This window comes from Pan paniscus, chromosome 4, assembly GCF_029289425.2.
Source record: "Pan paniscus chromosome 4, NHGRI_mPanPan1-v2.0_pri, whole genome shotgun sequence".
Lineage (NCBI taxonomy): Eukaryota > Metazoa > Chordata > Mammalia > Primates > Hominidae > Pan > Pan paniscus.
This window is the reverse complement of record NC_073253.2, coordinates 90,901,245-90,928,020: the sequence shown is the minus strand read 5'-3', so window position 1 is coordinate 90,928,020 and position 26,776 is coordinate 90,901,245. Positions and strand designations below refer to the sequence as shown.

General features: G+C 33.7%; 1 protein-coding gene across 5 annotated transcripts in view; it reads right to left on the bottom strand.

Annotated features, from left to right (window-relative positions):
• Window positions 1-17,376: 17,376 nt before the first annotated feature.
• Window positions 17,377-26,776, bottom strand: part of CDH18 (cadherin 18) — a 1,104,671-nt gene continuing 1,095,271 nt past the window's right edge. For 3 of the 5 annotated variants that reach the window (XM_014344962.5, XM_014344961.4, XM_034960255.3), the window contains one exon: window positions 17,377-19,799. In XM_014344962.5, the coding sequence (XP_014200448.1) occupies window positions 19,309-19,799 (491 nt within the window). In that variant the 3' untranslated portion in view covers window positions 17,377-19,308. The remainder of the gene's footprint in view (window positions 19,800-26,776) is intronic. The other 2 variants (XM_055112494.1, XM_008971208.4) reach the window with 1 other exon arrangement.

The following is a 26,776-nucleotide window of genomic DNA, read 5'->3' as shown; positions in this document are numbered from 1 at the left end:
GCCACTTGTATACAGTTTTCTGATATCAAAAATTAAAAATATTTACGGTTTAATATACCCCTAGATCATAGGATAATAAGTGTAAAACCATAATAATAAAAATATGGCAACGAAAATATATCTCTTACAGTACTGAAGACTGGAAGCCCAAGATCAAAGCAGCAGCGGACTCAGGACTCAGTTTCCAATGAGAGACAGGTTTATGGTCCATAGATAATGCCTGTTCATTGGGTACCAACATGATGGAAGTGGCAAGGCAGCTCTCCAGGGCTTCTTTTATAAGGGGGTTAATCCCATTCCTGATAACTCTGCCCTCATGTCCTAATAATTCCCATCTAATAATACCATCACATTGGTGATTAGGTTTCAACATGTTAATTTTGGATAACATAAGCATTCAGACCATAACTGGTTCCATAGCAAATATGAATAATTCAAAACACTGATGAATGAAATCAAAGGTCTCAATAAATGGAGAGAGATTCTGTGTTTATGACTTGGGAAACTCAATCTTTTTTAAAAGTTTTAATTCTTGCCAAATTGATCTAGAAATTCAACATAACCTGCTCCCAATCCTAGTAAACCACTTTGTAGATAAGTACAGACTGAGTCTAAACTTTATATTAAAAACCAAAAAGAAGGTGAATCTTGACACAGATTTATACCCATTATTAAATTAACTCAAAATAAATCATAGGCCTAGTGATAAAATGAAAAACTATAAAACATTTAGAATATAATAGGAGAAAATATAGGTTACCATGAATTTGGCAATGTATTTTTATATAAAAAACCAAAAGCACAGTCAGTGAAAGAAAACATTAATAATCTGGACTTAGTTTTAGTTAAAAACTTCTGCTCTGTGGACAGCATTGTGAACAAAATAAAAGACACAGATAGGGTAAAATATTTGCAAAATATATACCTGATAAAGATTTGTATTTGAAACATTGAAAAGATCTTTTAAAACTCAACAACAAGAAAACAACATCCCAATTGTAAAAATGGGCAGAAAATTTGGACAGATATTTTACTAATGAATATATAAGATGAAAATGAAAGGACATGCAGAAAGTATATGAAAAGATACTCAATGTCATTGTCATTAGGGAAATATACATTGAAACAACAAGAGACCATTAGATACCTATAAGGACAGCCAAAAATCAATCAGTAAATAAAATACACAATTCTGTCCAGGATCAGGAGTCAGGGACCTCTCATTTATTGCTGGTCAGAATGTAAATTGACGCAGCCACTTTAGAAGATAATGACAGTTTGACACCTAAACATAATTTTCCAATGCAATCCAGCAATCATGTTCCTAGATATTTGCCCAGCTGATTTGAAAACTTATGTCCACACAAAAACCTTAATGCAAATGTTTATGGCAGCTTTTATTCATAGTGTTCAAGTACTGGAATCCAGCAAAATGTTCTACAATATGTGAACAAACTGTGTTACACCCATACAGTGAAATATTTGATTGTAGAAAGAAATTTGTTATCAAACCATGAAAAAATTCATGGAAAATATGTTGCTAGATAAAAGAAGCCAGTCTGAAAAGCCTCAATATTTTATTATTCCAATTATATGACATTCTGGAAAAGGCAAAACCACAGAGATAGGGAAAAAAGATCACTGGTTACCAGGGTTCCAGGGAGGGGTGTTTACTAGGTGAAACATTGTATTTTCAGCACAGTGAAACGATAATGTGTAATACTCTAATGGTAGGTATATGATACTATATATTTGTCAAAACCTATAGAATTTTACAGCACAAAGTGTGAATCTTAATAAGATGCTAATTACAAAAACCATTTAGGAAGTTCAAGGAATCCATGGATAGAATGTTGAATAGATAAAATAAACTAACATTACTATAAATCTATGAAGCAATCTCACTGAGGCTCAAGGGGATAAAATTTGCTGACTGACCTAAGTGGCTTGGGAAAGGTTTGAGTTTTGTAAGACACAAAGCAAAAGATACTGCTAAGCATTGCACTCTGGATAATAACGTTGTTTCCTACAGGTACAGGTGTTAACAATCATGATATTGCAATTCATGTATACTGGAATTAATCAATTAACTAAATGAATGGCAATAATGGAAGTCAGATTTCTCATTGTCAGAAGGGGAGTTTATAGCTAAGTAAGATAGGAGAATAGACTGATCCATGTGGTCATGGATTAGACTTGAGACAACAATGTTAACTTATTCCCTTAACTTATGTTAACTTATTTTGCCTTGATAGAGATGGTTACATATATGTATATTTATGTATATGTATATATAAGTATATTATTATTTGAATGTACTTTTTTTTTACTCTGACACCTGAAAGCTGTGCAGCAATAGCATTACAGTAGGAAAGAGAATACTTTGAGGCCGGGCGTGGTGTCTCATGCCTGTAATCCCAGCACTTTGAGGGCTGAGGCGAGCAGATCACTTGAGGTCGGGAGTTCGAGACCAGCCTGGCCATCATGGGGAAACCCTTTCTCTACTAAAAATACAAAAATTAGCCATGCGTGGCCATGTGCATCTGTAGTCCCAGCTACTCAGAAGGCTAAGGCATGAGAATTGCTTGAACAGGGAAGAGGAGGTTGCAGTGAGTGGATTTTGCACCTGGGTGAAAGAATGAGACTCTATCTCAAAAAAAAAAAAAAACAAAAAAAATACCTATCACCCAAATCTTGGTTTCTGATATTATTTTACAATAAAAGAGTCCTTGAAGAAAGTGCTAATGCTACTACAGATATAGGATATATACAAGATGGGTCTGGAGCATTGTGTAGAACCACAAATAATTTTTATTACTACAAATTCTCCACAACAAAAACAAACACACATCAATGGTGGAAGGCCAAAAGCACACAGAAGCCTGTTGAGAGAGAACTGATGATCGAAGGTGGAACAATTTGAGGAACAAAATAAAAAGTGTTAGATTATAATACAAATTATAAAGTAAATATCATAAAATGTGCTGATATAAATAAATGATTGAATATATAAATACATGGGAGAGAAAAGACAAATTCTCATAAAGAAGGATTCCAAATAATTTATGTATCTCCTTTAGCTTCAAGAATGTAGAGTATGACTCCCTACTTCTTCAATATGGGCTTCCTTCCTAACAGTATAGTACAGAAAGATATAAAAGAGAGTAAACTTGCAGCAGAAAAACCTATTAAGTGCTACCTCAGCCAAGCACTCAAGGTCAGTATCAATCGTGGTTAAGTCATGTATGTCCATGCAATATGGTTACATGGGTAACAGTGATATGGGTAACGGTGACAACAAAAAGAGTCAGGATTTATGTTTATAGCACAGAAAGTCAAGCTGTTGGAGAAAAGGGAAAATGGTGGCCATGTGAAACATCTTCCAGGAGAGTTTCACGTTGAAATGACCACCATGTATGACCTTAGGAAACAGAAAGATAAACTACTGTCCACACGAGTGACTGAGATAGTTACACCTTTGCTTTCTGATGGTCCAATGTATACACACTTTGTGTCACGAACAAAATTATTTAAAATATTGTATAAAATACTTTCAGGCTATGTGTATAAGGTATATCTGAAGCATAAATGTATTTCATGTTAGATTTGAGTCCCCTCCCCAAGATATCTTATCCGCATATGAAATATTCCAAAATAAGAAAAAAATTCTGGTATCCAAAAATCTCTGGTCCTAGGTGTTTCAGATAAGGAATTCTCAATCTATAGGTATATACCCAAAGGATTATAAATCATGCTGCTATAAAGACACATGCACATGTATGTTTATTGCGGCACAATTCACAATAGCAAAGACTTGGAACCAACCCAAATGTCCAACAATGATAGACTGGATTAAGCAAATGTGGCACATACACACCAAGGAATACTATGCAGCCATAAAAAATGATGAGTTCCTGTCCTTTGTAGGGACATGGATGAAGCTGGAAACCATCATTCTCAGCAAACTATCACAAGGACAAAAAACCAAACACTGCATGTTCTCACTCATAGGTGGGAATTGAACAATGAGAACACAAGGACACAGGAAGGGGAACATCACACACTGGGGCCTGTTGTGGGGTTGGGGGAGGAGGGAGGGAGAGCATTAGGAGATACACCTAATGTTAAATGACGAGTTAATGGGTGCAGCACACCAACATGGCACATGTATACATACGTAACAAACCTGCACATTGTGCACATGTACCCTAAAACTTAAAGTATAATAAAATAAATAAATAAATAAATAAATAAAATAGATGTATTAGTCTGTTTGGTTTGTCATAACAGTATACTATAGACTAGGTGGCTTAAACAGTATAAATTTATTTTCTTACATGTTTAGAGCCTGGAAGCCTAAGTTTAAGATGCCAAAATCTAGTCCTTGGTAAGGGCCTTCTTTCTGGCTTGGAAATGGCTGACTTCTCACTAATGTATCCTTACATGGTGGAGAAAGAGTAAGAGAGAGAGGGAGTAGACAGGGAGAGAGGGAAAAATGGTAGATGGTCTCTCTCCTCTTTTATAATGACACTAGTCTCATCCTGGGGGATCTACCTGCATTAACTCCCAAATGCGTCATCTCCAGATACATCACACTGGGGCTTAGGGCTTCAGCATATAAATTTGTGGAGGATACAACATTCCGTTTATAGCAACAGGAGAACCAGAGTGTGAGATATATGAGAAGCCTCCATAATATTTCCACAATTTTCCTATAAATCCAAAAAGTGTTCTAAAAATAGTTTATTTAAATAAAAATGACAAATCAACTGTGAGAATATTGTAAAATAATTTTTGAAATAAACAATATAGTAATACAAATGAGAACTCAAAGGATGGCTTTCAGAGAGGGTAAAAAAAAGTGGTTACCCTCACACATAGGTTGACATTAATGAACTAAGGGATAAATTGGAAAACGTTATCCAGAATGCAGAACAGATAGATAAAATATAAAAACAATATTAAAGAGTAGTTAAGACACTGGGAAGTGAAAGTGAAATCTAAAATACAAGCGTGTAAGGTAGAAGAAATACAAATAAGCCAATATTTGAAAAGATAATTAATGGTGAATACATTTATATAAATGAAAGAATAAATTATCATATTCAAGAAGCATGGCAGGTCCCCAAAGTTATAAATACAAACATGTTTACAGGTAAATATATAATATGCAAAATTCAAAATTTGTAATTCAGGAACACCAAAAACAAAAATAAAGAAGTTTTAAACAGTCAGAGAAGAGCAAGTTACTACAAAAAACAAACAAACAAAAAAGCCAAGCTGAGTATGAACTCACTTCTAGTCAGAAGCAATAGAAGCAAAAACACAGAGAAATATTACATAAACAATTTCAGGTCAGTACATTGCCCTAGCTAGAAAAAAAAAAAAAGGTAAAACTTTGCTTCTAAAATCACAGCAAAATCAAGACATACTGAACACAAGTCAAAGATAACTTATAAAAAATAAAAATATTTAGAAAATTGATCCCAGGAATATATTTAAGATTCAGTGAATTTTGTGTAAGGAAAATGGCCAACATGGTGTTAAATATAAGGTAAGTATTGTGAAAACTTAGACAAAGATTAAATATGACCAACAGAACAAATTAGAAGTAAATATTGGGTACAGGACAGTATAAGTTGTTAGGATAGTAATTTTCATAAAATGTTCTGAAATTTATGCCAACAAATAATAATTTTTGTTCATTTTTCAACTTCGTTGAGCAAAGCATACATGTTACAGGTCAAGAATGTCATATATTTTTTAAAAAGTTAAAGTTATGATTTCTAAATCTGTCATATAAAATATTATAGCAAGAAATATTCAAAACAAAATGGAATTAAAAAGATATTACTATCATTAACAATAATTAAAAAATTAACATTGTAAAACTAAAACCAAATATGACAAAAATCACGATATGCTGTTGATCAATGTTGCTTGTTCTCTTTTTTTCGCAGATGAATGAACTTAGTAATTAGCTTCAGGTTGGTATAGTTTTGTGACATTTTGTTTGATAAAATATGAAAGGAAGTGAAGTGGTATATTTGTGTACCACTTCATGGAAGTAAATGTGTAATTATAAGTATATATAATTTACAAGATCTACTCATAACATATAAGGGCAAAAAAGTGAACACAGAAGAGCATAAAATATATCACTTAAATGGAGAGTAGAAAAGCTATGTAATATGAAACAAATTATACTTTAAAATAAAAACCACTACTAGAAACAGAAAATGTTACTATACACAAATATCCAAATTGAAGATTTGATTCTAAAACTGTGTGTAAAAATGTAGTATGACATCAAAATGTATGTGGCAAAATGAACAATATTACAAAGAATTTAAAAAATACATCATCGGAATGAGAATATGTCCACTTGTGTCACTACTTGATTTTTTAAGCAAAAATGTGATTAATAATTGAAATTTTTGGAAACATTTACTCATGAGATGAAGAATGCACAATGTTTTTAAGATAATTCAGTGTCTTTTTAAAACAGAGCCCATACTTTGCACAGAATGAATTTCAAAAAAAGTTAAAAAATGGTATAATTCAGACAAAATTATTTGCCCACAATGCAAGAAAATTAAAAACACATGGCAAATACAATTAACAAATGAAGAAAATTTAGCAATTTTTAAAAAAGTTTTTATTATCTCTTTGTTCAAGAGAAAAGCCTAATGGCAAATGAAATTGTTTAAAAGTGAATCACGATGATTACCGTACATACAGTTTTGGTGCATATTGTGGCAAAGATTAAGCGCTGTCTGCCGAATATTCCTGCTCTCTTTTCCAGAAGGTTTATTTTTGGTAAATGGCTACATGATCAGTGACATTTTACACTCTTTCTTGCCTCTAGGTGAGCCTGATCTCACCAAAATACCAAGATCTCACCAAATGGAATATGAGTGGAAGTGATGAAGCAGTGGGCCACATTTTCTCCATGGATGCAAAGGATCCTTGGTGATATCAGAGATATGAAATGGAAGGTAGCTGGATTTATGGACCACTGCTTGGGGGAGATCCAACTACAAATCAGGAAGACTTATTTAGACCAAACCCAAGCAAGAAATAAACTTCTATTCTGATAAACACTGAGACGTAGGCTCCTGTGTGTTATAGGAGATACTAACGACTTAATGAATATAAATAAAAGTTACAAAGAGGTGGGGGAAATTAGTATCCTGGTTAGTATTAGAAACTAAGAAAATCTGAACATATTAGTTGTTTCAAACTAAGTATTTAATAAAAGTCAATTAAAGAATCAAAATAAAGCAGTAAGAAGTTGAAAGTGTGTGAAGCTGAGAATAGAAATCAGAAAATTTTTTTAAAGATGGTATATCAAAATTGATTGACATGTATTGTAATGTATCGATTGAAAAGTGATAAAATTGACAAATTTCTTGCATGTGTGAGAAAAAGAAAACAGAAGAGGCTTAAAATATTTTAGGATAAAAAGGGAGAGCTAAATGCAGAGGTAGTAGATATTGAAAAAATATTAACATCATAATAGTATCTAGTAACTAAAAATGCTTAAATGTTTCTAAAAGAAAAAATATCGGCCAGGCGCACTGGCTCACGCCTGTAATCCCAGCACTTTGGGAGGCCGAGGCGGGCGGATCACGAGGTGAAGAGATCGAGACCATCCTGGCCAACAGGTGAAACCCCGTCTCTAGTAAAAATACAAAAATTAGCTGGGCGTGGCGGCGCGTGCCTGTAGTCCCAGCTACTCAAGAGGCTGAGGCAGGAGAATGGCTTGAACCCGGGAGGCGGAGGCAGTGACCCGAGATCACGCCACTGCACTCCAGCCTGGGTGACAGAGCGAGACTCCGTCTCAAAAAAACAAAACAAACAAACAAAAACCTGGAAGAGTTTAATTTTACAGAAACTGACTAAAAAAGAATCAGAAAATCTAAATGTGCCTTTGAGCATTGAACATGTGACTGTAGTTGGTAATTTCACTCTTGTTTTCTTTAGCTCATTCCTACAATATAAGCCCAGATAATATTTCAGATGAATCCCAAGAAGTTTTCAAAGAACAATTTTTTTAATCTATAAAGTATCTCAGAAAATAAAAATATGCTGAAAGTCCCTAAATTCTATTTTGATGCTAGAATAACCTTGACACCACAATTAGAAAAAATGGTGTGAGAAATTATATTTCACTCATGAATACAGATACAAAAAAAGAAGGCAAAGCATATTAGCAGATTGATTTCATCAATTTCTATTAAAATAATGTATACCATTTGAGTCCTTTTTAGGAATGCAATGTTTTTATAAACGTTAGAAAGTGTGGCAATTAACACTCTGAAGGAGGAGAACTCACAAGCCAGATACTGTTGGTGGCCCACCTAGATTCCCTTTACTGGTGGGTGCACTATTTCAAGCTGTCGTGGGTGCCTTTTTTGCATAATTATCTTAGACTGACATGAACCACTCTTCTGGGAGATTCCTGAGAACTCTCCAATAGCAGCAGATGACTGACTAATACTACTGTATGAAATCCAGAAACAAATGCTTCCACTAGGGACAAAGCATTTGAGAATTCAAAAAAGACTAAGAAAAAGAAAATCACAGAAGAATACCTAAACTGTGACTCACTTGAAATAAGGTGCAAAAATACACACTGCAGAAGTTGTAAGCAAAAGCAACAGTCAAAAGAGTGGCTACCTCTGGGATAATAGAAGTTAATATAATTAAGAATATGCTCAAAGGGAAGTTCAAATATATTATTTTATTTTTCTTATTTTTCTTAATTCATACATGCATACAAAATTAGTTATAAAATTTAAGTGTATTTTATGACTAAATAATTAAACTATTTAATCTGATTTTCATCAATGGTAGTAGTTTGACTGCACTGACAATAATCCAGCAGCAGCCATGCTTTGTAGATTGATCTACTTTATGACAATACATGCATCTGATAAACAATAATCCCAATTTAAGTTTGAGAGCTCGTTGGAGAGATTATAGGGAGTCTATAATAACACCATGTCATTATATCATAACTAATAATGAACATCTAAGTATAAACGCTCAAACATCACCCCATATGTGAAAATCCTGACATAGACTAGGTATGATGCAGAATCTAGAAGAAAACCTGGCCACTCCTTCAGATTCTATTTTCTCCTCCATTCTAGCCACAACTTATGGATACCTGAGAGGTAATTTTTATTCATAACTTTTAAATTGTGATAGGGTTTATCTACTGCTATTTTTCTAGATTAAAATATTTTGAAATACCTTAAGTTACTTAAGACCAGGGTTGATGTTTTTCAACTATCTTTTCCTGGAAAAGCTTAATGTTCTCAGGAATGTGAATATATATATATATATATATATTCACACCTTCACATGGGATGCATCCAATACTCATATGGGACTGGTAAACTTTGCTACTGTTTCTATGCTTGCCTTAACATGTTTTCTATCAGAACCTTGACCTGGACTTCAGATCTAGCTGTATGTCCTCAGACTGATGATTTATTCCTCCTATGCTAATTTGGTTTTGATCCCTGAATTTTTTCCTCCATATTATATTTGGGTAGTTTTATTTCTTCTGCCAATTTCTATCTGAAAAACTAACGATTGTGAACTTCCCTAAGAAGAAACCCACACTAAGTCCCTTTTCCTGTTACCAAATATTTGTCTTCTAAAGGTTATACAGAAAATGACTGCTATTAGTCATTTAGTCTCAATTGACTAAGTGTTTTGTTGCAATCATTTGGGCAATATAAAGCATTTATTTTCGTGTTTCAACTCTTTGGTCTTTTTATGCCCCTTTTCTCATTTGATTGGCCAAACTGCCCTTCGTTGGTCTCTGTGCTTAGTGGTAGGCATGTTTTCTTATTTAAAAGTGTCACTGACCAGAAGAAAATAAGTTTCCCCAATGCCATTTGAAAACAAACAAACAAAAAAAAACAAAATAAAACAAAACTCTTCAACCTCAAATTTTCTAACCTCTTTGTCTCTACCCCCGGCCTTAAACTTCCAGGCATGGTCCCCAGCATTTTATAAAACAATTCTTTATTTACTTCCCTTCCCTACTGTCATGGTCTGTTTCATAGTAAATAAAATTGTCATAACCTTTATGTTGAGGATAAACATTCAGTTCTGCTATTTTTAAACTTGTTCTTCAAGAAATTAAGTATAACCTAGCTAGACTGTTGATCATCTTTAAGAAACCACTGGTAAAAATAAGTTATTAAGTGCACCAGGGAGTGATACTCTTAGAAAATGGTGCAATTTCACCAATACTCTGATTTTTTTCTAAGTAATTATTTTTAACATCTTCAGTGGTCTTCTTGGGATAAAGGCTGAATAAAAATTTGACAGAACAATTTTTTAAGTAACTGAAAGAAAAAACATGTAGCTAGTGAAGCAGACTTCAGTGGGATCTAGGAAGACTTGTAGATGTCAAAGTCGTTCATTGAAACAAAGTAAGATTTGGAAAGGTTAAAGGCAAAGATGTGGAATTCTGTTATTTTACTTAACTTGTGATTTCTGCCTTTTCAGTAAACGAGGTTAAGCTGTCATTTGACAGAGAGGGGCTGAAATTTCTTCAAAAAATGTCTTATTTCTGATAAGACCTGCTTTAAGTCACTGTGTGCTGAGAAAACATACTTCATCAAAACAAAGCTATGTTCTATGAAAACAAATTATTTCTCTTTCTATATGTGGAATATGAAGTTTTATTGCCTGGCAGGTGAAACCATTTTTATTTTGTCCAAATGCTGTTTAAAATAGGAACATGTTTCTTTGATTAAAACTGAAGAACAGACTCAAATGATATAGAAGTATGTTTCCTTGAACATGCAAAATATACTTCATGACTATGCTAATGAGTTCTCTTTCTCTTTAATATTTAGAGTTTTACCATATCCCCAAATATTATTGCTGTAAACATTTCAATTATATTTTTCTTTCTTTCTTTTTTGAGACATGGTCTCAGGGTCTTGCTCTGTCACCCAGGCTGACGTACAGTGGTGCAATCATGGCTCACTGCCGCCTTGACCTCCTGGGCTCAAGCCACCCTCCTGCCTCAGCCTTCTGAGTAGCTGGGACTACAGGCATGTGCCACCACACCCGGATACTTTAAAAAAAAATGTAGAGAAACAGTGTCTTACTATGTTGTTCAGTCTGGTCTCATATTCCTGGGCTGAAGAAATCCTACCACCTCAGCTTCCCAATGTGCTGGGATTACAGGCATGAGCTGCCTAGCCCAGCTAAATTATATATACATTTTTAAAGTCCAAGAATGAATTTTCATTTGCTTTTAAATAATTATCTCAAGTGGAATTGATTTTTATATACATGCTAAAAAAGAGATGAAATGTAAAGAGCATAATTTATAACACAATTCTAATTTGTCTGATTTTATATTTAGATTTTGTCTTACTAAGTCTGAAGGAAATTCAATACACATAGTATAACTGTAAAATTTATACTTTCCTTTGTCCTTCGCATGGTGAAAAGATGAATCAAATGACCTAATCCTGGAATGGATTGTTTTCCTTGCTTACACTTTGCAGAAAATTGATTACTTGTTAAATATAACCAAAGTCACAATTTTTTGAGGCTGGGAAAGATTAAGGGAACAATAAAGATGCCATAATAATATAGTTACCAAATTTGCCAAAAACTTTACTTTTTTCTGTGTTTCACGCAGACAGTTATATCTGATATTCATAACAACCCTGTGAGGTCAATATAAAGATATTATTTCTATCTTAAATTGAAGGGAACTGTACACAATGTGTAAATTAACATTTAAAGGTATGAAATTAGTTATAGTCACAGATTCCGGACTACAAGTTCTGAAGCTCAGACTCCCATACATTTGTTTCCCCTACAACCTCATTTAGGTAGAAATTATTTCTATTAATATTATCCTGTTCCATATTTTAATTCAAGACACTGATTGGAATCAAGAAGCTGAATCATGACCTGTTTATTTTCAAAAGTGTTTGTCCTAGTAAACATTCTACTTTTCTGTATTCACTCATTCTCTCAATCCGAAACTGAGACAGCCAATGGCAAGGGGGATGCTAACTTAAGACTTGGCAAGGGAAAGAAGATAGTGATGAAGGTTGATGGGAAGGCACAGATGAGAGGAGATGCCTTTCCACAGCTTGGAAATTATATTCTGGGGAGAATTTACCTCTGTAAAAATTAGAAGAAGGTTTTGCATTGTACTTTAATCAAAATTAGAAGATACCGTTTTTTATTGTTGTTTTTGTTTTGGTTATCTTTTGTGAGACAGGGTCTTGCTCTGTTGCCCAGGATGGAGTACAGTGGTGTGATCACCGCTCACTGCAGCCTCAGCATCCCAGTCTCAAGCCATCCTTCTGCCTCAGCCTGCCAAGTAGCTGGGATTATAGGCGTGCACCACCAAAGTAGCTGGGATTACAGGTGTGCACCACCACATCTGGCTAATTTGTACATCTTTTCCCACTTTCTTTCCCAGGCAGGTCTTGAGCTCCTGAACTCAATATACACTCTTAAAGTTTTTTTAAAATTATGTTATTTGATTGGCGTATCATAAGTCACTTACTTATCATTGTGTGCTCAATGTTGTAAAATTTATGTGCAATGGAAAAGAGAAAATATCACTTAGGTGATGAAACGTGGGAAATTTATTCAGTGTTAGGACTCCTGAAGAAACAACTTTGCAAATTTTCTTTTACGTAAAGAAACGGGCATCTGTAAATTCATACATATTTTTTAAAATAATGGTTATAAATCTAACTTTTATAACATGGTATTGAAAATGCTTTATAAAGAGTAAAGGACTATTTTAATTTCAGTTATAATTTTAGTGGCTTACAAAATGGATCATCAAAGCCATTTTGATTTTTAAAATTTCATGTGAAATTTAACATATTTCATATGAATAAAACTCCCCCCCCCCAGCCATCTTTGGAAGACTAAAAGCAGGATTATTTACAGAAGATTAGAAATATACATTGTTGTGAAAGCTACAAAGCCAAACCACATCACTAAATAAAACCTCAGGCTCACAGGAAAGTGACTGTCACAGAGCATTTTTATGAATGCAAATTTTTTATTACTTTTTGGTGAGGAAGAACATGATTAGTGACAAAGAGGAAGAAACTGAGTTGAAAAATAAAAACTCTGAAAACAACGTGATGACTACTTTCTATTTCTGAAAAACATTTTCTTGAATTTGTTCTGAAAAATACATGAAATATAGAAAATATTCAAACATAGGTTTCAAAGGTTGTAAAAAGTAAGCATGTAAAAATGAAACAAGAAAAAGTGAGAAACAGAAGATATAAAAGTTGGGATTTCAGGCTAAGTATACCTGTCATATTAATAAATCATTGCATCTTCATATTGTATGATTGATGCTTTTTGAAAATAAATCTGAATATAAATTATCATATAATGAAACACGAGAGTATGTGATATTTGTGCTGATATGCATTAAAAATAATTTATTAAAAATAACTGATGTAGTCATACTAAGGCATCAATCTGGTCTTTGGTATATGAATATTTTTTAGTTCAAAAATATGTTTATATCTAAAACAATGATTATAGAAAATAGACACATTTATCCAGTTAAGAATAAATTTATGTGAATAAGTGTTGTTCTTAAAATTGTCTCTCTTGCCTTCATTTTATTTTTGTTAAGATGAACACATTAATAAAATTCTATGAATCCAACAATCTAAGCTGAAATGTATAATAATTATGCCTATACCAAGAGAAGTTAAAAAACTTCTCTAGGTATAGTCCTAAAATGGGTAATTATATTTTAGAAATAATTAAAATAGTCTAATATTTTCTCTGTAGGTACACATAACTCTAGACTCTTGAATATATTGGCACTGACAGGTAGATGTTAATGAAAAATGCAGTTTTCTAAAACAGAGATCAGGCCACAGTCATATTCCTGTTTGGTGATAAAATAAACTCAATGACATTGGCTAAAGAATGAGTTTTATTCTATCTAAAATCTCAATCCAACTTCTCTTAACATCTCACTTAATTTCCATGCATGAATCCTCTAATCCATATCAAATAATCTACATTTGGGTATCTTATTAAGTGGTCCCCTAGGCTTCTCCTCCTCCTGCAGTTTCCCCTGCCTCTTGTATCACTCCTTGGTCCTACAGGATACAAGTGTAGCATATTACTCACACAGTTTTAATATGTTCCTCAACCTTTCATTTCATTGTATCTATCTCTTTTAGAACACTTTTTACCACTTTTTGCTTTATATTGCATTGTTCACAGCTTTTTACATGCAGGTTGTAACCCTTAAATGAGGCTTTAATTTCATTGATGATGACAACTGTCACAAGGACACTTTTTTAAACATCCTTCTGAATGTCTGGAACAGTATCTTTCATCTATTGCATATTTAGAACATCTTGCTCAGTTAATAAATGCTAGGATGTATTAATTTCTGTTTGAAACTAAAGCATTTCAGATGGCACTTCGAAATTGCCAGTAGATAATTTAGAATAAGAATTTGATGATTTTTGACATAAGAAAAATGGCCTTGATACAATTATTAGGGTAACTCTAATTATTATGACCCATTTTAAAATTTCTAAAGTTAGTATCATTGAGCAATAAGACTAAACCATCTGATGAACCTATTATAATCCATAAATGTTACATGCCTTTCTCGTAGGACATAATTCCAAGAGCCCTTCAGTGCCTATTTTCTCTATTCTCTTTCGCCTAAGAGTTTGAGAAAAGAATTATTACTGAAATAGTTTTTGATGTCTCTAAAGTGTTGAAGGGAAAAAAATCTTTCATTTCCATGAATTTAGCAAAATGTATACATGTAATCATTCCTCCCTTGACTAACACCTTTTTTCCATTTTTTCATCAGTGCTTCAAAGAATATGTTGTTTTTTTCTGAACTCTTCTTTTATTAAAAAAAAAACTGCATCACTACATCTTCCATTGGTACAAGTTAGAGTAGTATATATGTCTTTAAAAGAGTGGGAACATGGTAAAAAGCACTGCATTTAATATTTTCATTTTAAATTTATGTATTTAGAAACTGAAAAAGTGATTGGGTTCTGAGTGCTGGTCTTATCTCCAAATGGTTGTGAGTTACATTTGGCTGTAAGGTTTATGAGATTTCTAATTCTATATTGGAAAAAGATTTAACTTTGGCAGATGAGGTAGAAAATAAAAATTTCCGTGGTATTGTTTTCTTCAGATAATATTTAATTTGGCTTTAATCCCAAGGGATGAGAGAGAGAGAGAGAGAGAGAGAGAGAGAGAGAGAGAGAGAGAGGAGAGAGAGAGAGAGAGAGAGAGAATTCAAATTTGAGTCATATATTTCCCAGGAACTATTCTGAGATTTGACCTATTTGTAAAACTGGAAGCCAAGTAAGTCAGTGGCATAACATAGATAAAGGCTAAGTACAATTTGACCTTGAGACATGGGAGTTTTCCCTCTTTCCATAATACGCAGCTCTAGAGTCCCAATTTTTGAACAGCTGATCAACCACTGTCCACACTAATAGATAAAGACTTACACCAAATGTTTTGCATTCAAATATGTTCCATTAACATGCTCAGTTAACTGGCACTTCTTGATGACTCTGATATGAGTTCAGATATGTTTTTGTATCCAAAATATATATTCAGCTAAACCAAAAAGAAGACACCAAATCAGACGTACAAGTAAAGTTCTGTAAGAAAATGATGATTAATTTTGTATTAAGCTTGTTGCATTGCCAAAAACAATGGACTCAATACACTTCCCTCCTCCTACCAAGATTTCTGATCATTTTCTCTGCTCTTTGTGTAAATACATCTGAGCTACAATCAACTGACATCCCGAAAGATTAGACTGAGGCTGGATACAAAATAAAGGCCAAAGGTCATTAACTTCTAGCTGAGTGTTCCATATGCTGGGTTCTACAAGTCTGTATACATCAGATATTTGGATCATGTCAATATCTAAATCCTTGTTTTGAATATCATTTTACCCTCCAGATATTGTTCAAGAAGATACGTGCATATAAGTGTGTCCACCTATGTGGTTAAACAAATTAAATTCCTCTCAGAATATTTTCCTTCTTGTACCATGTCGTAGAAAAGTCACAACCTAACTCTGTATGGAGCCTTATCTTTTCCTCTCCAATCTCTTCTTCATGTCTGTGTTTGTACAGATTTGTCATAGGAAGAATATCTTATATAGATATTTAAGTAATTTCTGCAAAAGTTATTAATTTCTCAATGTTTGCATAAGGAGTATTTTCAATTAATAAATTCTGCTAAGAAAAACCTTTGATAAAAATACTATCATACTATTAATTTTTTTAAATTTAGCATCCAAGATTATATACAGGGTCTGTATGTAGAAGAGTATCTTATTTGAAGAAAATAAATTGATTTCAAAGCTATACCTTATTTATGTCTGTAACTAGCAACGAAGGCTTCCAAAATGTGCTGGAACACATTAATGACTTGTGATTTCATATCTGATTATTTGTGGCCAATGAAACTCAAAGTCAATGTACAAACTCTTGGCTCACTACACTCTAAGGGAACTATTTTCTAACGCTGATAAAACTAGAGATTTTAAAGTAAGATATTGAGTGTTTAATGACTGGTCAATTTGCACAGCATTTATATGTCGTTGCTGTTTTTTGACTCAAAGAAGCAAAACAAAAAATATGAGACGCAATCCATACTTGTGATATAATTGCTTAGCTTTAGAGTTTACATAAAAATAGTACTTGCAATGCTTTCATTAATTTTTTTTAATTTACATGGACTACAGATGCTCCATTTTGAATTATTATTTAGATTTGATATAAGGGAGCTTAGAAGCACACATTAAAAGTTATTTTAATGTGTGATTAAAAGAAGATAGATCTGAAGTGCTTAGTTTTCCAAAATCAGAGAAATATTTTGGTATTCAGATCCATGCAGAGGAACTTAAAGGTTACAGGAACTGTTAAATGTATACACACATTTTATTTTTCAAATCCCCGTTTGTAAATTTATTGTGTAAATTTTTTTTAAATATGTGCTGAAACATATTAGTGATATGTGATTTCATAGTTTTCTTCTGTGTGTAGTTTATCTGAAGCTTAAATCCAAAAGCCTCATGGAATTTCAAAACCTGACATTCCTGATACTCTTTGCAGAGAAAAGTCAAAACACCTGTACCCACAATAGTTGCCCACGCTTTACCCTCCTTTTAGGGTGAATGTAATCCAGAAGTAGCATCATCAGAGCATGTATATCCAGAGGTTACTCCCCACACCCCTCAGCGCCTCTTCAGATTTAGCCTCACACTGGAACACACACCATTATGAGATTAAAAAGGATAAAGCAGCATCTGGAAAACTAAAATGTCATAAAAAGCTTAAATTACATTTTATTCCTCAGGCTTAAAACACAAATTGAGAATTATTCAAATTAAGCTTACTTACTTCCCATACCTCAAATTATAATACGATAGCACAGGGCAATTGCAAACAGAGGTAAAATCCAAAATTTTGCACATGGGTAGAAACAGACAGAAAATGTCATATAACTTTTGGGGACACTGATAATGATAAATTTAAAGAGCAAAGGAAAAACTCCGGTTTCAACTAATTCCTATTTCATGTATTTAAGAATTTCAATATTTCTGAAATATATAGATGTGGCCAGTTTTAGAAAATAGGACCATTATGGTATGAATTCTTACTTCAAGACCAATAGCAACAACAACAAAACATTATCTAAAACAATTTGAAAAAAAAAAGCCCCACCCAAATTCTCAGAAATTAGCTTATGAAAATATTAAAATAATTGGAATTGTGTACATATATTTAAACAGTAGCTTCACTGTTGAAGATTTCATGAAATTCTCCTGTGATAATATAATATTTTATGCCAGATGCATGTAAATATATATTTAAAAGCTAATGAAACTAGAAAATTAGATAAGCGTCTGCAAGCTTTTATGCAATTGAATACTTTGCAGTTGGCAAAGCATTTTACAGATGCTCATTTAATCCTCACAACAACCCTGTGAGGTGGGCAGGGAAGTCATTGCCATCTCTACTTTGTGGTTTGGACCCTGAACACAGAGACTTTCGGGAACATATCTGAGGATAATAACTGTGAATCTCCTTTTTTGCTCCTAGTCCTACACATTTTCCTGTTGATACCAAACTAATTATCAGTGAGATGGAAAAAATCTGAACCTGTGTAAGGAATAAATGTAAGTCAACTATGATTCTATGACATTTACATTCATTGGAGGATAGTCTTTCAGACTACATTGTTATTGTGTGGGGTACTTATTTTTGATTACTGCTCGTGTTGAAAATAAGTGACTTAGACTGAAGCACAAACCAGCCAGCAAGATGTTTGACAATTAATTTTAAATACAGAAATGATCAAAATTGCTGATTTAAATATAATAAAACAAGTGGAAAAAAGGAAAAAAAAAGTTCCCCAATATTTCGTAGAAGATAAGGTGTGTGGCTATTTTTAAAATTAAATTATTCCCTGACGTATCAGATTTTCATAACATACCTTAAACTATTCTTTCTGTCCATTTAAAAATAGGAGTATCCCATTAAAATAAAAGGGGGTGTACGGGATAGAGACAATAGTCTCATGCTCAGTACAGCACACAACTGGTGCACTGAAGTTGCATACATTATAGTGCAGGCAGCAAATCCCCATGCTCCATCAGTTTTGTATGGAGAAAAGAACTGGGGAGGGCAAAGGGAAATGGTACATACAAGTCCATGATAGAGTGGAAATACCTCATGTAATATAAACACAAGGCAAGGCTAATGAGATCTGTTATAATAACAGAGTGTGGTTCTCAAGGGTTCACCCAGAAAAGTGATAAAAGAGGTCGTGATTACCCTCACAAGTTTCCTGTATTACTGTTACCACCCCTATAAGTCATAACCACCAGTGATCTTGAGCCTTTCTGTTTAGTTTTGCTTTTGAAAAAAATAAATCACAAAATATTGAAACAAATATCATTGTTTGGCTTAATTCAGGAATTCTTAATAAACAGTACCACAGACTTTATTGAGCAATTGAAAATATACACAAGGAACAATAACTTTTTCTTTGTATTGTCTTTTTTTTTTTTTACTTTCTTCCAATTAAATAACCCAGTTTCGATCATGAAAAGGGCACTTGTTTCTACAGGAGCTGTGTCCAGCTTGCTCAGTTCCAAGTACTGTTTCCACACTTCTTCCTTGTCATTGCTGAGGTTGTATATCCACTTACTCAGGAAGCAAATTCCACAAGGTTGCAAGAACTGACCCCCTAAGTTGTTCTTTCAGATTCTATTTCTCCATAGAGTTCAGCTAACTTTTTAAACTCGGGTCCCCAGTCTCCAAGGTAGTGATAATCCTGGTCTGATTGTGTCGTTGCTGAATCCAGCGAGCTGATAGACCCAGCTTCTGATCTCTGACCCTCATAGGCATAAGTCTGAAGAGAGTCATAAGGGGGAACGCTAGGGTCTAGGTCTGCTTCTGCCACTCTTTGCTTAATAAATTCCTGAACATCTATACTTTCCAGGGTGGACGATGTCTGGTGTCTGGGAGTGAGCTTCACTTCAGGTCTGATATCTCTCCGGTACTTGAGCTCCTCAGCAGCAGAAGGATTCCTCAAGGCTGTGATGTCAAAGGCCTCCGTGTCTTCCTCTCCACCTCCTTCATCATCATAGGTGACCACGTTCTCCCGTACATCCTCTTCTGAAATGATCAAGGGCTCTTTTTTGCTGCGCCTCAGGGTGATAAAAAGTACCACAATTGCTGAGGAAGAATGGAAAAAGGATGAAGAATTAAGAAAACAGGAAGGAAATTCTTAGAGATTTTACAACAGCAATTTCCCATTTTCCCATTTGTCATTAACCACATTCCAGAGTTAGGCTGGCATTGCAGCACAACTCACTCTGTGCTCTCTGAATAACACCGCAAGGTACTGTAATGCCTCAAATAATGTAAAAGATGATTACCCCAGGAGACATTGCGAATTGCTGATCTTCTATAGAAAACCACAATACTCTCAGTTTGCTAAGATGTAGGTTTCTTGGCTCATATTTCAGTAAAACCATTTAGTGATTAAAGTGAGATAAACACATGATGAAAAAATAATATGAAATTTTAACTCAAAAAATAATGTAGTGAGCTGGTCTCTCTATAGATATTTAATCCTTCTAGGTAGATACACTAAAGATGTTTTAAGTTTCTGGAATATTGGAAGAAGGAGCCTTAACGTTAAACCCTTTAAATTTTGATGTTTTGTAGAAAATCAAAGCAGAAATATTTTAATGTTGATCTCTTTTGTCAATTATCCTTTAAAATTATATTATCATGCATTAATAATTGCATTTTCCCATTCAGGGACAAAATAATGTTTCATTATTTGTACACAACTTGTTTCATAGGAATTTTTTGATTTATGAATGTTCTTTATATAACTTATTTATTTAATTCTCACAGCAGAGCTGTGGCTTTACTCTATTTTTAACCCATTTATGCCTGAGGTTGCAATTTTTTGTATGTGAAAAATCAGACTTTGGCGATAACCTTGAGCAGTAGGATATAAATAACTCCCACAAGCTTAATGTTCCAATAATGGAACACTAGGCATAAATGAGAATGAGGAATCTGAGACTCAGGAAAGAGTATCTAAATAACCAAGATCAAAAGATAAGATCACACAGATGGCAAGTGGAAGAGCTTGTACCATAATGTGATTTCTCGCATCACAGGTAATGATATTTCTACTATAAAAATACTCTACTTCAGTATTTCAAAGACATGAAATAATAAACTGAGTGTCCAACTGGACATGTGCCTTAGGATAGCTCTTGCTAAATATGGTGGATTTGTCTTTATTTCCAATAATGCTGCAAACATTAGAAGATGTGATAGAAATGTGTCTTGGGAACTTTGCTTTGGCCATTTATCAATATTTTCAACTGTTTCTATTTGATGAAATTAAACTGTTACTAAATAGAAATAGTTCCCTCACATCAAATTTGTTATAGGCTGTGTTACTAGGCTGAGTATTATTTACTTCAGCTCTATAGACTGCTCTTTTCCTGCTCAGCTGATATTCTAGGCTTTATGATAGTGATAACGATGCCCATTAATATTTGTAACATTCTTTACTTCATAATAATCAGGGAGGTACATTCGATTGACATTTAAGGTTGTTATATTTAGCAAACAAAAATAAATGGCAGGATTCTCAATTAAACGTGAATTTGAGCTCAATAACAGCACACACACACACACACACACACGCTTCTCAACCTACAGTGAGCTTACATTCTTATAAACCCATTTGAAGTTGAAAATATCTTAAATCAAAAATGCATTTGATACACATAATTTAGTAAACATTATAGCTTAGCCTAGCCTACCTTAAATGTGCTCAGAACACATTAGCCTACAGTTTGCCAAACTTATCTAACACAAAACGTATTTTATAATAAAGGTATAAAGAATTTTGAATCAGAATTCAAAATATGGTTTCTACTGAATGCATATTGCTTTCACATCCTTGTTAAGTCAAAAAATCTTAAGTCAAACTATTGTTGGTTGGAGACCATCTGCAACACACACACACACACACACACACACATACACACATACACACACACATACACATAAGGTATTAAGTGTGTCCCATATAATATTTGAGATACACACAGGCAAATATTGTGCTAAGCATACATGCATATGTTCCAAATATTATTATATTATTCCTTGTGACATATTTATGTTATATATACACATACATACCTATATACAGATATAGATATATTTCTTATTTATCTGAAATTCACATTTATCTGGGTATACTGCATTGTGTCTGGCAACCATGATTATAAGTGAACTTGAATGAATGGTTGTGAAGCAAACACTAGGTTATCTAACTCTGATAAAGAACATACTTTCCCCCCAGAAACTGCCCTTTTACTGCTTACCTCTGCAAAGTAACTTTTATCTTTACTTTTATCATTATGGTTACTTTGTTCTTCTTTATCGCTTAACCATTTTAATGTATAACCCTAATCTATATGGACTAGTTTTATCTGTTTTAAAACTAGAGAAAACTTGTGGAAAAGGAGTAGATTTTAAAGCCAGAGATGGAAAGGAAAGTGAGAGAAAGGGATGGTCACTGTGCACTGGGAGGTACCCAGTTTTGCAGAGGAAAGGCAAATGGGAGACTATGAAGGAACCAAAAAGACAGGAAAAAAACATCTGTAGAGAAGGTCATAGAACCATCCAGAAAAGTGTGAAATGAAAAGATATTAGCATTGGGAAGGTAATGAGAAAATTCAATGAGGGTCACTACAGCAGACATGGGAAGCATTGAATTACTACTGTTTAAAATGAAGTGGTTACAGAAAGCTGAAAATGAAATGTTGGTGCTACACATGCCCTGATCTACAAATATTATGCACAGAATTACAGATTTTCCCATATACGTTGCCTATACGTCAAAGACATTGCTTAATATATGCCTTTATTTTGGGGTAAAAAAGGCTTTTGCTGAACATAGGAAATATGCATTTAATAACTGCCTGTGTATTTTAGCATAAATCCACCTTACAGTTTTCTAATTCAAAGCTCCAAACAACATCCTCAAGTAATTCACTCCACCGTATTCAGAAGTTTAGATTTATCATGCACGATATATATCTCTGTTCATCTTTATAATTAAATGAGGAGGCTGTTCTAGATCGAAAGACCTATTTATAAAGACTGCCTAATTTATTATAATACAATTTCTTACCTTCACCAATAAATCAAGTTATTTTCTTTCATATTGAATTGGTTGGTGGTTGATGTCAAGGGAATTTATGTGCAGACACAACAGGGAATATGTAATCAATACTGCCATAGAGGTATGGAGGTAATTTGCATCCTTCAATATTTGTGCAATTTTTCAATCTTTGCATATGTATCATAGTCACTTAATGAAATACAGGGATAATCCTGGCTTTTTAATTATCATGGCATATAGTTTCTATTTCTCAAAAGTTAAGAAAATAATTCAGATATATCATGATTCAAAATATAGAGACCATTTGCATTTGAACGTTGAAGGTTTACATCTACCTTTTCCCCAGAAAAGGTAGTATTTGCTACCTTTCTGGATATTATTTGCTAGTATTCAGTGATTCCTAGGCTTGTTACATACTTACTTAATAAAAGGAGATATATATATATATTTATATATATGTATAAAATCAAAATCTGAGACATTTTTGAGTGAAAGGGGATGTTGTTCATAATTATGTCAGGACATCAGGGCAAATGCAGACATAGGATCCCTCTAGTTAAAGATAAATTCAAATCAACTCAGAAAAATGTTGTACATTGTGTTCCTGATGAACTTATTTTCATTCCTGTTGGTTCCACAGATATTTCTGGAGCAGATGGCACCAGGTAGATACTCCATAAACAATTATCATGTGGACAAACAAAAAAAAATCTCTGTGAAAGTGGTAATGTGACATTGAGTTAAGTGAATTATCCTGAACAGTAATAGCCTCACTAGGAAAATAATTTTAAAATATTTTTTAAAAATTAGCTTATGGTTACTAATAACATCAAACTCCTAATTGTACTGGAGAATATTTCTTAATGTTTGAAAAACAAACGAAATGTTTCCAAAAAAAATCCTAAGACCAAAGTATATTTTAAAAGAATGAGTGCAGATAATAATTATACATATAAATAGAGTCAAATCCTTATTTAAAAACTGACAGTCAAAAGAATGTATTCAAATGACCCTGATAACCTATCAAAGCATACACATTGGCAAGGTACCTCTTCTTACAGTGGGTCATCTGGTAAAATACAATATGAGAGAACCAAGGTGGTGTTACAAAAAAAAGAAAAGATATAGAACTTGTTTTTCTTTGTACAAAATAATAAATAATTTCTGATATAATTTGAAGCCAACTGGATTGAAACTTGAATAAGCTGTAGAATTTTTTACATGTCTTTAGTCTAAAATAAATATTTTATCCTTGGTTAGTGAATTTCTTTTTCTTCTGTTCAAGTTTGGGCAGAATTTTAAATGCCCGTGAGATTATCATTTTATATTATAAATTAGAATACATTTGTGGAGTTTTATGAATTAATTTTATCATCAAGTAATTCAAAGATGGGGAAACATTTTTTGTATTTGTTTTCTCATAATATGTATTTTTTCCTATATATTATGTATCATTCCAGTGCTTGGCATACTAAGTGGCTTTCAGTTCCCATAATATAAACTATCATACAACTTGAATTTGAACCCATTCCATACTGAATCTCAACATACTCCTCCCTAAGTAGCTTGCATAGCAGAATTTTTTAAACCTCAAATACCACTTGATTCTTTGTCATACCATCATATGTTGGCACTGAATTTGGTAGAATTGAGGTGGCCTGAGTCAGGGAGGTTATTTTTATTGACTTATGGAGTGTGACTTGCCACACTTGGGAGTGGCATCTCTCTCTGAAACCTTAGATTTTTAAACCAAGGGTAGCACACAAAACCATTTGAAATAGCTCAAATGAAAAGCAGGCTGACCTTTATCTCCTCACCAATTCCATCTTCTTCTCTTAGTTCACCACGTGTTCGCACCAACTCCATTCTGATCCTCATTTATCAGGAAATTTATATCCAATATTAGGGAGCAATCCATGTCTCACTTATGGTGGCCTCACCTAGGTTACCTGCTTATATGTAAGCTGTGGACTGAAAGGGTAGCTGGAAGAGGTCCCAGTCAGATCCCGACTCAATGACTTATGCCTTTGCCTTGCCAACTACTCTAGTCCCTCTGGCAAGAGATGGGGTAAAGTTGGGAAATAAAAGTCAGGCCTCTGGGAGGGAGAGAGGATTTCAGCTACCTCTACTGTCATGGTAAATTCTGATTGCATCATAAAGGCTCACTCTAAATTCTCTTCCATCCATCATATGCAATAGACCTGAAAAAGGTAACCTCAACAGACAGTAACTCAGCTCATAATGTTTATATCTATCATTTAAAGTTAGCCTCTTTGGTTGACAAGCACCATTCAACGTATACATAGATGGATTCCGACCATGTTGTAAAATGTTGAACCATATGCAATCTTTAATAAAACAAGAATAAGCATTTCAAAATTCTACAGAATGACTCTAAGGTCCTTTCAACTGAAATGTCATTCTCACAGGTTTAGAAATAGAAACAAGAAAAACTGAATGTGTGGCTTTAGATCACACAGTTATTGGCAAAACTAGAGCTGGGTTTGTACAATCATAGCCATTTTCACAAACAAGAAGCTGAGAGGGAAAATTTTTTAATATTAAAATATTAATTTTACAATTTGTTTAGCTGCGAGGGTTGAACGTTATTTCAGAATTACGAGTTCAAAAATAAAGTTTTGCTACCTTTGGTTTTGTCGATATTTATGCCGAAAATCATAATCTCATAAATTAACTTCAACATTATTTTAAAATTACAGATGGCTATATCCTGTATCCCTTGGCTAGATACTTTCTGAATAACAATAAAAACTAATCAATGCCATGAAAAGCAAATATTGCATTATAATATATAATTGTAGTTATATATTTTCACTAATTTTATTAGTTGAAACTTAAATATGCTTTTAGAGCATCTTCTCACCAATTCTATCTTCTTCTCTTTGTCCACCACATGTTCACACCAAACCCACTTCGATCCCCATTTATCCGGAAATTTATATCTAGGATAAGGAGCAGTCCATGCCTTACTTACGGTGGCCTCACCTAGGTCACCCGCTTGTATGTGAGGTATGGACTGAAAGGGGAGCTGGCAGAGGTCCCAGTCAGATCACGGCTCAAATATGCTTTTACAGCATATTTGAGTTTCAACTAATAAAAATGAAAAAGTAAACATATAGTAACTTTATTAGTCTTGAGGGATATAATAAAATTTACAAATGTTCTATTACTTACCCCAAATGAGAAAACATTTTCATAAAAACCAATTAAAATGAAGTATCATTCCATGAAAACATAAAATATTCTTTCAATAATGCACCTCAACATGTACCTAGACATTTAACACATTAATTACATTTTTGATATTTATCTTAGTAAACAAAAATAGTTTTATGATGATAAACAAGCTCAAAATTTGAAGATAACATGCTTCACCTAAGAGATCGACTTTTAAGAGTAAGAACGCTGGAAGAACTCTCATTAAAATCCCTGCGTTCTATTCTCTATGACTTCAGTTAGGACTCTAGAGAGATCCAGAGTAATTGTTGTTGTGCAGCCTTGTTTTCTCTTTCTGGAGTGTTTGTGCTCTTTTTCTTTTCAAATACACACAAAAAAGAAGTATGTTAATATCTAAAGAAAACAGCAGTTCTGACCAATAAATATATAAAGTTTATTTTATTTATTTATTTATTTATTTATTTTTTTGAGATGGAGTCTCACTCTGTCGTCCAGGCTGGAGTGCAGTGGCGCCATCTCAGCTCCACTGCAAGCTCCGCCTCCCGGGCTCACGCCATTCTCCTGCCTCAGCCTCCCGAGTAGCTGGGACTACAGGCGCCCGCCACCAAGCCCGACTAATTTTTTGTGTTTTTAGTAGAGACGGGGTTTCACCGTGTTAGCCAGGATGGTCTCGATCCCCTGACCTCGTGATGCGCCCACCTCAGCCTCCCAAAGTGCTGGGATTATGGCATGAGCCACTGCGCCCGGCCATATAAAGTTTCTAAAGGCTCTTTTCCTGACTTTCCTCTCC